General features: G+C 43.3%; 1 protein-coding gene across 3 annotated transcripts in view; it reads right to left on the bottom strand.

Moving 5' to 3' along the window:
* Positions 1-13,056, bottom strand: part of akt3a (v-akt murine thymoma viral oncogene homolog 3a) — a 51,200-nt gene extending 38,144 nt beyond the window's left edge. The window contains exons 1-2 of one of the 3 annotated variants that reach the window (XM_076743236.1): positions 12,932-13,056; positions 7,369-7,793 (exon numbers count right to left, since the gene is read on the bottom strand). In XM_076743236.1, the coding sequence (XP_076599351.1) occupies positions 7,369-7,414 (46 nt within the window). In that variant the 5' untranslated portion in view covers positions 7,415-7,793; positions 12,932-13,056. Of the gene's footprint in view, positions 1-5,757; positions 5,872-7,368; positions 7,794-12,580; positions 12,795-12,931 lie in introns of those variants that run through there. The other 2 variants (XM_076743237.1, XM_076743238.1) reach the window with 2 other exon arrangements.
* Positions 13,057-13,675: the final 619 nt, after the last annotated feature.

Raw genomic sequence — 13,675 nt, 5'->3', positions numbered from 1 at the left:
TCTACTAGCCCTCCAAGTAGCATTTCCCAGAAATATACTGCATTATTTTGTAGCTTTTGCATAGTCTTGGTATAATTTCTCTGTAGGAAAAGTTATGGATTAATATTTCATAAAAGTGGCAATATGAGATCAAATGGTCAGTCTCTGAGGGACTCTGGGGTACCTCTCCTGCCAGCCAACACTTACACTAGCTGTTAGCCACTAGACACTAATCTGTTGGCCTAAATCAGCCAAACCAACCCCCACTCTAACCTGCCTCCTCTAATCAGCCCAAGGCCTCCTCCAACCAGCCCATAATACCTCAAGATGTTAGACTACACACTACCCCTCTGGTCTAATCCATGTGTTACCACATTTAAACACAGAATCTGGTTTCAACTTAAACTCAAATTGCTTTAAATATAAGGACAGAACTGCTGCAGCCATGGATTGCCATGGAACACAATAGAAGCATATGACAATTACCTCGTAGTGGTGAAAAGAAAGGAGTCGATGAAGAAATTGAGAAGGGCGGGAAACCAACGATTCATAGGCCTTCATAGAAATCTCTGCACTCAAATAACAGCATCTGACTGTTATGCTGTCATATCCAGAAATGGAAATGTGTATGTGTTAAAATGTGCAACAACGTATATGCAACAAGTGGGCTACACCAGGAACATTAGATGATAAACTAATGATTATAGAAATCATGTTGTTGTATTTGTTATTCAGCTATCAAAAGGTCTAACCAAGCTTAGTTTAAATGACAATTTATAGTACATTAACTCAAAAGGGATGAAGCTTAAATTAGCTACAAACTGCAAAATGATATGCAATATGGTGATGACAATTATTACTAATCAAGCAAACAGGTGTGATGTATGGCATGTGAATATGTTTCAATGAAGGAAAATACTTGAAATTGAGATGTTACATTTTGGATTTTGACACTGCTTTGTATAGTGATAATGATATCATGAATGATGATGGTAATGAATAGAATTAAATAATGCTAGCAATAATAATAATCTAATAAAGTGTAAATGTGTGAATGCATGTGCGTGCATGCATCCATATTGTGATCGAATGTTTGAGGTGAGCATTTCCATGATTCTGAGCTACAAGCTAATCCCATTACTCAAACTCTCCTTCCTTCACCGCTTCTCTCTTCCTGTATCCACGTTTTCCCTGTGCACTGATCAGCACTCCATTCATTGATCCATTCATTCATTTATCCAAGGCTGCCTCCCTCTACATTAGTTCATTCAGTCACTCATCCATTAATCCATCTCTGCTTCCTATCACTTACCACTCATCTTATTGACTGACTGAGGCTGCAGATTTAAGCAGCTTCAACATTTAGTTCGGAAATTGCACATTATGTTGTGTTTCTGAACATATCTGGAGGTGCATATACATTTAGGCAAAGTTGAAACCAGCAACATTCAGAACAGCAATGCGGAGTCAAAGTAATTCCAACACAGTTATAGTGTAGTTTGGTGGTAAAAATGTACACTGACATCTCTTCAAACCCTTCTCTGACTGGCTGTCAAAACTCATCTCAGAAACAGGAACAGATACAGAAAACAAAGTCTAGGTTTTTTATTGTGAGGCTGCTCACTGCTGTTTAGTCTTGTACTGTGTGCTTGGGTTTTTTTCATCACATCCTCCAGTGTATGGACCAGATTTGTTGCCAGTAACCATACACAACACCAGAAGGAGATATTCTTGTGTGTTGTGGCCTAAATTAGTGATTGCATCAGATAGGACAGGTGTATTTTTATATAAGACCCTTGCCTGGTGCAGTAGAATATCGCGATTTTCTACTTAATAACTTAGCAAAACACTAATATCATATTTCGATTTGAAAACCAAGGTGACATACTCTCTGCTGCCTGTCTGTACATGCTACCCATCTGTCTTTCATTCCATATCTGTACCCGCTAGTTGCAGGTCTCTTCTGTATTGGCAAGTTGTCTGCCTCAGTTCTATGCTGGCTCTATCTGTCACAAACTATCTGTCTCTCTGCCTGTCGTTCCTGTGCTGTTTGTCTGTAGGCTCTGCAGACTAGTCTGTCTGTTTGCGCTGTGCTGTCGGTCTGTCTGACTGTCTGGCTGACTGCCATTCTCTGCAGTGTAGAGTGAGTCATTCTTAGGACAATGGAGACAGTTTGTAAAGCCACACTGGAGCGTACACTTCCTCCGGATGTGCAAGAGGATGCCATTCATAACAAAGCCTGCACTGTCTGCCTGTCTGCTACTGCCCTGTATGTGCATGTGAGTTTGAGAAACAGAGGGGATGGAAATAGGAGTACAGGGACATGGAAGGAGATACATGGATAGATAGAAACAGAGGGTGAACTGCAATAAAAAGGGTGAGTTGTGTAGACAGGCTTTACAGCAGAGGCAGGACAGAGGAGGAGGAGGAGGAGGAGGACAGAGGAGGAGGAGGAGGAGAGGAGAGTAGAAGGGCGACACAGCAGACAGTGGCGGCGGCAACAGCAGCAGCAGCGGCTGGTGATTGATATCAGAGATCTGGCACTGCCACCTGATCCAGCCAGCCAGCCTCCAGCAACACTGAACTCACTGAACCCAATGAGCCAAGATGGCTGCCTCACTGCACTGCACCCAATGAACCCCACAGCAGTCTAACGTATACAGTATAGCACAAACAGTTCCCAAACGAATGAAGTTGTAGTGATGGAGAGTACAGAGAAAAGAGTCAAAAAGAATACAGGTGAGTTGCTTCACATTTGAGCTTGATGTCTATCATACAATCATGCTAAGATGCATTCAGGGACAGGCCGGGACACGTAAATGGATTTTCATAAAGGGAGACATTGGATATCTAATGGAGCCACTTCCTGATTGCCTCGATCAGAATTCTGCATATTACTGAAGCGATTTGCAAACGAACAATGTAAAGATATGAGAAGCAAGAGCGGAACAGATCTTAAGACACACAGCCACAGCAGGACATGCAGAGCAAACATTTCAGTTGATGTGTGGGATGCAGCCATCTAATTTAATGCTGCATCATGTCCGATACAGAATCATGTCAGTATGAATGTGCCCATAGCCACCACAAGCCTCCTGAAGTTTTACCCAAAATGCTATCAAAGAAATCAATAATAATAACTTCCAAGAGGAAAATAAATAGAAACACTCCAAATTACTGAGATGCCGATTCTAATATTATTAGATGACTGTGTTTGATGAAATATGGTGGATTATTTGTAATGGAATTTCTAGTATGTGCATGGCATTTGATTGCAGTCTCGTGCCAAGAAGGCTTTGGAACTCAAACATATTTGAAGTCTTTTTTGAGCTACCACAGAAGCATTGTTGTAAACTGGACTGAATATTTAGTGAAACTCAACTACCAATAATATCTTTAATATCTATAATGGGCTAAACAGGAAATGCAATATGTGAGCTAATTAAAAACATCTGATCAGGCAGGTTGTAATTTCTCTGCAGGTCAAGAAACATTTGTACTTGCTATCTCAATAAGTGCAACTGCAGAAAAAAGGACAATCCATTATCAAAGCCTTGTGACTTCCCCACATAGGCTTGGTAATATTTGTCTTTAATTTAAAATGAAGAAAGAAAGGACAGGAAGAGTACGTACAGCATCCTCTTAACTTTGTCTTCTTTATCTTAGAGCGTGTGTGATTGCTCAAACCCTCCTGAGAGACAAAGAATCATTGATCTTAGACTATTTCAAAAGCGAATCAGCAGCAATGCTCGTTTCACTTTGACATAGCCCTTTCTCATCTGATTAGTAGCTATGCAGAGAAACACTTCTGGGGGACGGAAAATGTCAGAGACAAGATGATGGTGTTCTCCATGTCTCTCTCCTTCAGTGTTTCTCCTCCCTCCTGGCCATCTGTTGTGCTGACTGCTGTGTGGGCTGGTGCTGGTGGAGGTAACAGTATCCTCGACTACAGTAGCTGACTGTGACCTCTGTGGCCTCACATTGTGGCTGACAGAAGGTAAACTCCTGGCTTGGGCGGAAATGAAGTGGGGTTCACTCTGGATTCAGATGTTTAAGGTGCAGTAAAACAGCCTTGTGTCTTCTGTCGACCGAAATGCACCATTCGACACAACATCCCTCCTAGGCAACACCTGAAGCTCACATCTATCAACCAGATTTCTCTATCATCAGTCATCAGTGTCTTTGTAATCATTCAGTCAGTAAGAAAAGAACAGAACAAAATGTTCCCAAACACTGGTTATTTTCATTTACTTGCAAGTCTTTTTCCTATATATCAGACTCTGTGACAGACTCTGGTATTTATCCACTGTTCATTATTTCCACAGATAAATAAGTGATGCAGCCGCATGCACTCCCGACTCTGATTTAATGAAAGGAGGAAGGAAATCATCACCATGCGAGTGAGCGAGTGAGTACTGAAAGCCTTGGTCATCTGAGGACATACTGTACTGTACTTTGCAGTGGTGCTGTTACTGAGGTTTGCTGTTATGCTTTTGTTATCTACATGCATTTTACTGCTTTATTTTATTACCTTTTTATGTTTGCTTTTTGATTTGTATCATCTGTTCTGGTTTTGTGTTCTATCTCTTAGCAATCTTTACAACATGTGAGGCACTTTGTATTTTAAGTTGCTTGATTGACTGACTGAATAAAAAGAAACACCCTAAAGCTTTTATATTGTTGCAGTACATTTTAGTAGCCCAGAGAAAAGACTTTATGTTTTCTACTGACAATCCACACATTACTGCCAGTGATCAGCATCCGCTGATATGTACAAATTGATCAGTGCATCTACAGTGCGTCTGTGTGTGGCACCGTGCTATACACGTCTGTCATGTTTGACCAATTATTCCAATGTTAAGCTTGTCAAACCAAAGCTACACAGTCACAGATACACAGTCCCTTCATAAAACATGCAGAGAGGCGAGCATCCCCATGAGGCTGCATGAGCAAGAAGTCATCACCAATACTTTGTGCTATGAATGGGAAACACTTTCTTTCAATTAATCAATCAATCAATCAATCATTCCACTGCACTGCCAGAAACATTAGTCAGACCGCAAAAGATAGAGTAAACAAAAAAAAAGTTACAGGTATAAAAAATGCATTTACAAATATTCAAAAACAACCATCTCATGAAATCCTTATCATCTCTATCAATTACACATTCTGGTCAAATAATGGTGAAATAAATGGCCGCACCAAGTCACCACAACTGTTATCCAATCTGCAGATGCATTTCCACACTGTGCTGAAGGACATATGGGAACCACTCTAAAATCTCTACACAAACAACAACATCAACAAAGCAGCATGGTGTGCAAAAGGAAGTCTCTGCATACTGCTCTTTTATACCTAAAGCATGCGTGAGCTATGTGAGCCATGTGAAGAGCACATATGAAGATAATAAATGTTACAACAATGTCGATATAAATTTCTGGCACGCATTAAGTTGTCTATAAAGTGATCGCCTGATAGCGTACTTAAGAAAAACCTCGCCATAGAACTTTTACTCTGTTCTCTTCCCATGTATTAGACCCGTTTTTCTTTCTTTTCTTCTGGTCATTCAATCGCTGTGTCTCAATCTTCATGTCATTCAATTCAAAACAAAACAATGTGCATTATTTGGCAGAAGACTTAGAAAGTACAGGCCCTTCCAGACAGTCAAACACAACTGAATGCAATCTTATTGGTACAAAAGATTGAGTGTGTGTGTGTGTGTGTGTGTGTGTGTGTGTGTGTGTGTGTGTGTGTGTGTGTGTGTAGAGGTTTCACTACCTTTCTCGGTCTCTCTCTCTGTTCCGTTTCAGTAAAAAGCAGTCTAATGACTAAGACTGCAGTCTTTGCTGTATCACGACCTGGACAGTGAGTCAGCACCCTGACCCTGCTCCTCTTCACACACACAAACACAGACAATGATTTAGCATATGATGCAGACAAACATTCATATTCCTGACACAAACAAACACCCCCCCCCCTTCCCTACAACCTCTATCTCTGTCTCACTCACACACTGACGAACACTGGTAGCGCTGCGTCGTGACTGGGGGCGATGTGTTCCTCTTAATATGCACAGACGACTGTCTGAGGATCACACTGGCATGCTGGCACACATAGACAAAAATTCTCCCCTCTACTTCAGCAATACAGAGTGTGTACTGTATTTGTGTATGTGTGTGTGACACAGTGAGAGGGAGCATCCACTCCATGTAGTGAGGAACACTCGGTTGTCCAACATGTTCTCCTGCAGTGCCATAGTGTTAGCCTACATTACCCAGAAGCCTGCTGTCTGTTATGTAGCCATGTCACTTCCCGTTCAACAGTTTGTGTTACACATTCCTAGACACCATCACATAGTCAGGGGGATGATGCTCATTGGGCTAAAAGTCTGGAAATCCCCCTTGTTCTATCCCTGAGGCTCTCTCCTTAAAATGTACAAGCACATTCATATACACACACACTTGTGCCTGGAGGAATCAGCATCAGCAGACACATGACCTCTGGAAATCCTGGTTTTGGGAGCAATGTTGAACATGTTCGAAAAAAAAACAAAGTCCTACGGTGCCTGACACTCAGCACTGCATTCACCACAGAGCTCCTGTGTATCACTTTTGATTTGATTTCTGGTTCAGTTTGGCCAGTTTACAAATGACTTTTCACCTGTTGCAGGAACCACTGACTGAACATAAGCTGTGACTGTTTGAGAAAAGAGAAGTACTATCTTTGGTGCACGCTCTTCAACTGTTACAATCTTTTTTTCCTATTTCTCATTCAGTTAGTAGTAAGCAGGATGTGTTGTCAGCACCCCCCTTGACTCCACCCCAAGCAACCCCTCAACCCTGTGTCATATGACTCTTGAGTGACACCATTCAGGATTTTCTACGACTTAAGACACAACTATGTTAAATAGTACCTCAGAGAGACAGAACTAACTTGATTTCACAGACTAGTAGACACACTGGCCTGGCAGAACACTACGCACCAGCAGTGTAACTATGGGCCTGGTAGATGTTATTAACTGCACACACACACACACACACACACACTTATGCATACAAATACATGCACATAGCCATGCAGACACTCTCTTTCAGACACAACCTGACTGAAGCACATAGACGCTTAGCAAACAAACAGCCAGCCAAGCTTATAATAAAGAGACACATCCCTGTGGGAGAAAATGCACACACATATACACTCGCACACTAGATAATCAGACGTCCATGTGATCACACACGCACTCAATCGCAAACACTCACATCCTCCCACCGGCACATGTGGACCGGCACGGCCAGGCCCTCAGTCTAGACAAGAGGCAGAGAAGAAGAGGAGAGAAAACAGAGGTAGAGAGGAGGGGAGTAAAATAAGAGATGTACGGGATGTACTTACCCCGTTTCTGGAGCCATCCCTCTCTAACGATGGTGACATCGCTCATGGTTCCTTCACGCCGAGTCTGATGCCGCTACACGCCTGCTCCACAGAGAGAGAGAGGGAGGAGGGGAGGAGAGGAGGAGAGGAGAGAAAGAGAGGGAGAGGAGGAGAGGAGGGGGGGGGGCCGGCTCTCCCAGCCTCCGCGTCACTCTCCCTCCCTTCCTTTCCCGTTCACCCTCTCGTTCGCGCAGTCTCCCTCTCAGACACACACACACAAACACGCGGTGTGTATCTGTGCGCCTGTGTGTCGTTTTGCTTCCTGTTGTGGCTTATCTCCCTGCCTCCCTCCCTTCTTCGTCTTCTTCTCCCCCTCCTCCTCCACCTCCTCCTCCTCCTCTCTCGTTCCCTCTCCAGACCTTCCTCCTCACCAGCAGTGACTCAGCCTGGAAGGAAGTGAAAGGAGAAAAAAAAAAAATAAAGAAAAAAGGCATGGATTTATTTTTCTCCTCCTCTGCTGCCCCCTCTCTCCCCTCTTCCCCTCCAAAGCCTTTTCATACAATCTGACAAGACAAACAACTAGTTATTGTGAGGACAAATGCACCCTCTGCACTCCCTGCACCCAGTTCCTCTTTCTGTCGCTAACACTCTCTGTGATAAACAGGAAAAAATTATTGCAGAGCTCTCGATGAAGCAAAAACTGACCTTGATTTCCAAACAAATATCCCTGAGCTCTACCTCTCATTCATTCATACATCTTTTTTTGTTCTGGTGAGCAGGAGGTGCAGTAAAAAACAGTCTACCTTTCTGTGCTCTCTGTGTTGTGCATGTCAAAATTATTTTGTCAACGTGTGTGTACGTGTGTGCGCGTAGGCTGATTTGTCTGTCTATATGTGGGAGGTGGGAGAGCATCTCAGGACTGTGGAGTAGAGCTTGGCTATAAATAGCAACAACGGCAGTTAGGGATGCTCTCACACTCTCTTTCTCTCTGCCCAAATCTCTGCACCTCTCTGTCGTCTCACTCCCGCTCTCCCCCGCCTCTCTCTCGCTGCATAGCTGCCGCGTTCACCTCAAATGCACTCTACTACACTGTATTACACAACGCGCAACAACACTACGCTGCTCAGCTTGAATGGAGATCAGCACTACGGCGGCTAGGCTAGCATCGGTAGCCATCTAGCTGGAGATCAGTATTCAGATCAGCTAGTGTCTGCACTGCTGCCGACACTTGGAGGGACTGCAGCGTCATAACAAAGGCTGGAAGAAGCCCACAGACGCACTCCCACCCTAGCAGGAGACTTTTTTTTTTTTTTTTTTTTTGAAACGTTGAGGCAGCAGAACGGTGACCAATCTGGAACCAGACAAACAAATGCAGACTAACATACTAAAGGTCTTGGTCACAATGGCTGCTACAGTGCTCAGCTCAGGCTTTCACTTAGTTTACTCTTAAACAGTATGGCATCAGCTTCATCAGATTTCTAATTTTTGTCCCTTTCATATTCTCATTGGTCAAAAGGATGGATAGATTTGTCCCCGTCCCTACCTTGGGCTCTGGGATATTGTGTAGGACTGGCATTTATAGCCTAAACACAAAGAGGCAGATCAACATTTGGCATGTTTCAATATTTTACCACACTGTATTGCAGTGTGCAGTGAGTCACTGCAAGGGTGCTGCAAAAAAAAACAAAAAAAAAAACATGTTTATATTTGTCAAGCTAAACTATGAGACTAAAATATAGAAATTATAAATATTGTCTATATTGATACAGAAACTTGGCTGTTGTATTAGCACTGATTTAGAAAAAAATGTATAATCCTTTTTATAGGCACATTACAATGGATTAAGCTTTGAGACTACAGTGTAATTCAATGAAGCTTCAGTTAGGGGGGGAGGAGAGGAGAGGGGAGGGGAGGAGAGGGGAGGAGAGGAGAGGAGAGGAGAGGAGAGGAGGGGAGAGGAGAGGAAAGAGGAGAGGAGAGGAGAGGAGAGGAGAGGAGAGGAGAGGAAAGGGGAGAGGAGAGGAGGGGAGAGGAGAGGGGAGGAGAGGGGAGGAGAGGAAAGGGGAGAGGAGAGGAGGGGAGAGGAGAGGGGAGGAGAGGAGAGGGGAGGAGAGGAAAGGGGAGAGGAGAGGAGGGGAGAGGAGGGGAGAGGAGGGGAGAGGGGAGGAGAGGAGGGGAGAGGAGAGGAGGGGAGAGGAATGTCCAGACAGTGGCAACCCCTTGTCACCAGGGCAGCTGTTGCTATGGAGATATCCAGTGGCACGATGAAGCGACCATGCCAAGGGAAGCACCTGCCAGACAACATTTACTTCTTGATATTTCATTCCAGAGGCAACAACAAGGACAAAAAAATGACAAGGAGAGGGAAACAGTGAGAAAAGAAACACAGAATCACAGGAAATAGTGACAGAAATGAAAAGAGAGAGAGAGAGATGGAGAAAAATGGACGCATAGAGCAGACAGCAAGCTACCCCTCCATTAATCAGTCTAGATGTGTCGAGCGACACTGCAGGGCAATAAAGGATGGCAACTGGAAAAACTGATACAATCAACACACAGCTCCGACACACAAGCATGACTAACACTTTGCTGTTTACATTAGCTATTGTTACACTGCTCTACTCATCCCTGGTCTCTGCTGACACTGCAGTGGTGAAGAGGAGCAAAACATTAAGTGATCATTTAGAGTGGCATTTGACAACATCAAAACATCCTCTCTGACAGGACACCGACAAGTCTGCCTGACATTATAAGCTCTTTTCCTTGTCTTAAAACGACCACACCGGAGGTATATAGACCCCAGCAACTTCCAACCATTCTCCAGCGGAGGGTTGCTAAATGATTTGATTGATTTCCTAGGTTCCCACAAACTCTTGAAAAGACTAACAACTGACATTAACAAGTCTGTTTCTGGAACTACTTTACTGCATATTACATAACTTTGATATATGGCAAAAGCAGAATAAGTATTCAGGATCAGGGCTGAGGGAGCTCTAAAATTCACAGTTTGACCTTTCGCACACCCATTCGATCTATCAGTAAACTGAGCTAGTGATGTTATTGTGACACCAAAGCATCTGAGAAGCAGCGTGTGGAGGATTTGGGGTCCTACAACATAGACAGCAAAGTAACTAACAAAGATGAGTCTGTCAGCTTTATACATAGCAGGTGTGTTACTCTACAACAAATCTGTGGACTCACCTGCTAGCATGCCACCCAAGTGAGCCAGTGGAGACAGCACAGATGAGTGGAGCAACGGCAACATAATCTGGTTGCTTACTCTAAATGTGGTATGCTTTAAATGTGTGATTGAAAATTTGCACAAAGGTTCAAATTGGAAGGAAATATGTAGAATTATCTGGATATGAAATTACCCAGATTGGGATATGAGATTTTTTTGTCATATCTCGCAGCCCTACATGGTATGCTTTGGAAAGTGGCAGTAGGTTACACTATACAGTATATAAAGGACTAAAATATGCAAAATTATTAGTGTGGCTCTTTAATACAGAGTATGTACAGAAAGTGGGACATTACAGGAAAATATTGTAGATATGTTCATGTTCCTCCCACCCTCCTGTCAGGACAGCACACCTCACCTTACTTCACCCCTCGTCACACTAAACTGTAGCCTCATACAAACTCTGGCTGACATCAGCAGCAGTGAGCCCACAATCTTCTTCCTAAAGTGCAAGCCAGCCTTTGGCAGGACCTCAAGTGTTACACTCTGCTAAGACAGGATGTGTTTCAGACACATTTTTCAATCCTTCATCAAGCATGCATCTGAAGAACACACACCCCTCTATTTCATCAATACAGCTGACCACACAGGCAGTGCAAAGGCATGCATTTTACAAACACTGTACACACTTAAGATTTAAGTCTACTGTCTTCTGTTTTATGCACACACAGTGATTGTGTATTGGGCTGTGAGCACTGCCAAAACACAGGTAAGCACACAGTGGTACAGTTGCTGAACCTGTATTACACCAATGGCAGACAGAAGCTGCTTCTGCGACGCTTTGCTGTTTTCACTATGCAGCCTGTGCAGACTACACAGGACGTGAGAGTAGAGCTGAAACTATTAGCCAATTAATCAAGTAGTCACCTATTTTGATAGGCGATGTTTTTCAGCAAAGACAACCAGTATGCTTGCAAAAGCTTATGAAATTTGACTATTTCTGCATTTCCATTTTATATAAAAGCAATTTGAATGTCGGTCTTTTGGACTGTTGGTAGGACAAAACATTTGAATGTGACAACTCAGGATTAGGGAGGAAGTGCTTGGCATTTTTCCCAATTTCCTGACATTTTCCAGACTGCTTAATGATCAGTATCAATCAATAATTTAATACTTATTAGTTGCAGATCTATGTAAGACAGTGTATTTTGGGCATGTAGTCTATAAAAGAGGAAATAAAGAGAAAAAAGATAAGGTATAGAGCAAAATATGTCTTCCATGGCCAAAGAAAAAGACTGGCTCCATACATTACCTTAGTTTAATCATTAGAAACATGTACTTTTTTCTATGAACCCTCTTTCATTTTACAAATGTAAGGGGCTTATCTGACTAAAGAACGGTACTAAAAAAGTTTTTAACACTTAGTCAGATTCAGTATCACAAAAATCAGCTGCTGAGGTGCGATAACCAGCGTTAATCACAGGTCCAGGCCTTCCCCAGTCTGGCACTGAATCATCATCTTCATGGCAATCATGTTGCCATTTGTGCAGTCACAAATACAGGCCTAGTTTGTTGTCTCTCTCTATGAGAATAAAAAAAAAAAACCTCTCACATAACCGATGTCATTTAAGTAAGTCTGTTTATCTGTAAATTTGTCAGGCTGAAACGTCGCACCTGAGCAGACCATGAATGAGCTGAACACACAGTCCCCAGCACTGCATCACATACGTCACGGTGAAAACTGACGCATGTTGCATACAGCAAGGAAAACAACGGTACGGATGCTAAACATGAAAATAATTATAATTAAAAAGACACCACATTTATCGGTCAGCGACAACTAATGTTTTACGATTTTTTCGAGACAGGGACTCCTCAACCCTAACACACAAACCATTAGCACTAAGCATCACTCTCAAGTGACCTGCCAAACACGGGACCGCCCCCACCTTGCTAATGCTATCGCAACATAAACACACATTATCTAGCTAGCTTTAGCCGGGTTTATGTCATGTCCACTGTCACAGCACTGTTGCTAGCTAACAGCATTACCTGTAGCGGCAGGTGCTGTGGTATCCCCGTGCACCTGCTGTTCATAAACCGCTCGGGCTTTTTTCTTTTTCTCCCTTCTTAGCGAGTAACGTTAAGCTATGCCGGACTGCAAGCTAAGCTAAACCGCCAGTCAACGGTCGTTGTCAACGTAACGTTAACCAGCCGGGGCAGAAATAAGAGTTCAAAGCTCCATCAAACGGCTTTCCGAGAAGCTACCGTTACCGCAACCAACGGTTGTTTTGACTTTCAGGAAAACTCGTGACGTCACCCAGGGAAACGGCAACCCCCTTTCTCTCGTGCACAGGCGCGTACACACACACACACACACACACACACACACACACGCCTTACCGTCTCGCCTCGCCCTCCCGTTTTTGGTTTTAACGGTTTCAGCTCGGTGTCTGGTTCTCCTCCACCGTGTAGCTCTCTCATCATCCCATTCCAACATCCCGTGTGCCTCTGCCGGCTAATCAGCCAACCATCGCGAGAATCAGCCGGTGTTAAGGCTGTTAATCTGCGAGAGTGAGACGGGAGGAGGCCTGTGCTGGGTCCAGTCTCAGTTACAGTAAAACAGTCATGTGTCATACAGTGAAGGTTGTGGAAGGCAGTGATGGATGAAGTTTGGTTCCTTTACCATCTAAGAAAAAACAGTTGGCCTGCCATGATGGAAAAATGCCACATTACAAGTAAAAGTTCTCAATTCAGGTTTATGAAAGTGTGTGCAGAAGTTTTCTTAATACCCCCAAAGTATGGAAAACACAGGTGTAACTTTTAACAATGGCTGCTGTGTTCCAGTAAGCCATGACTCTGTGACAGTGAGCCAGCATTCACAGGACCCTGAAAACAAAGCAGCTAAATGGAATTCAGCCATTTTTGATTTTCTTATTTGCACCTGTGGTTTTCCCACTGTGACCTGTCAAAATGTCTTCCATGACAAAGGCCTATGATGTTGTGAAACTAGTGATTTTCTCAAGCAGACATTACAGTATAACTGTTACCTGCACTTGTGAAATTGATGGAGTTCCCCTTTAAAAGTTAATAGCTCACAGGTCTATACGGTCAATGTCTCACTTGGTCTTAGTCCTAAAACACGTT

The sequence above is a fragment of the Chaetodon auriga genome, chromosome 11, assembly GCF_051107435.1.
Source record: "Chaetodon auriga isolate fChaAug3 chromosome 11, fChaAug3.hap1, whole genome shotgun sequence".
Classification (NCBI taxonomy): Eukaryota; Metazoa; Chordata; class Actinopteri; order Chaetodontiformes; family Chaetodontidae; genus Chaetodon; species Chaetodon auriga.
The sequence above is the reverse complement of the archived record's forward strand: the minus strand, read 5'-3'. Positions and strand labels throughout refer to the sequence as shown.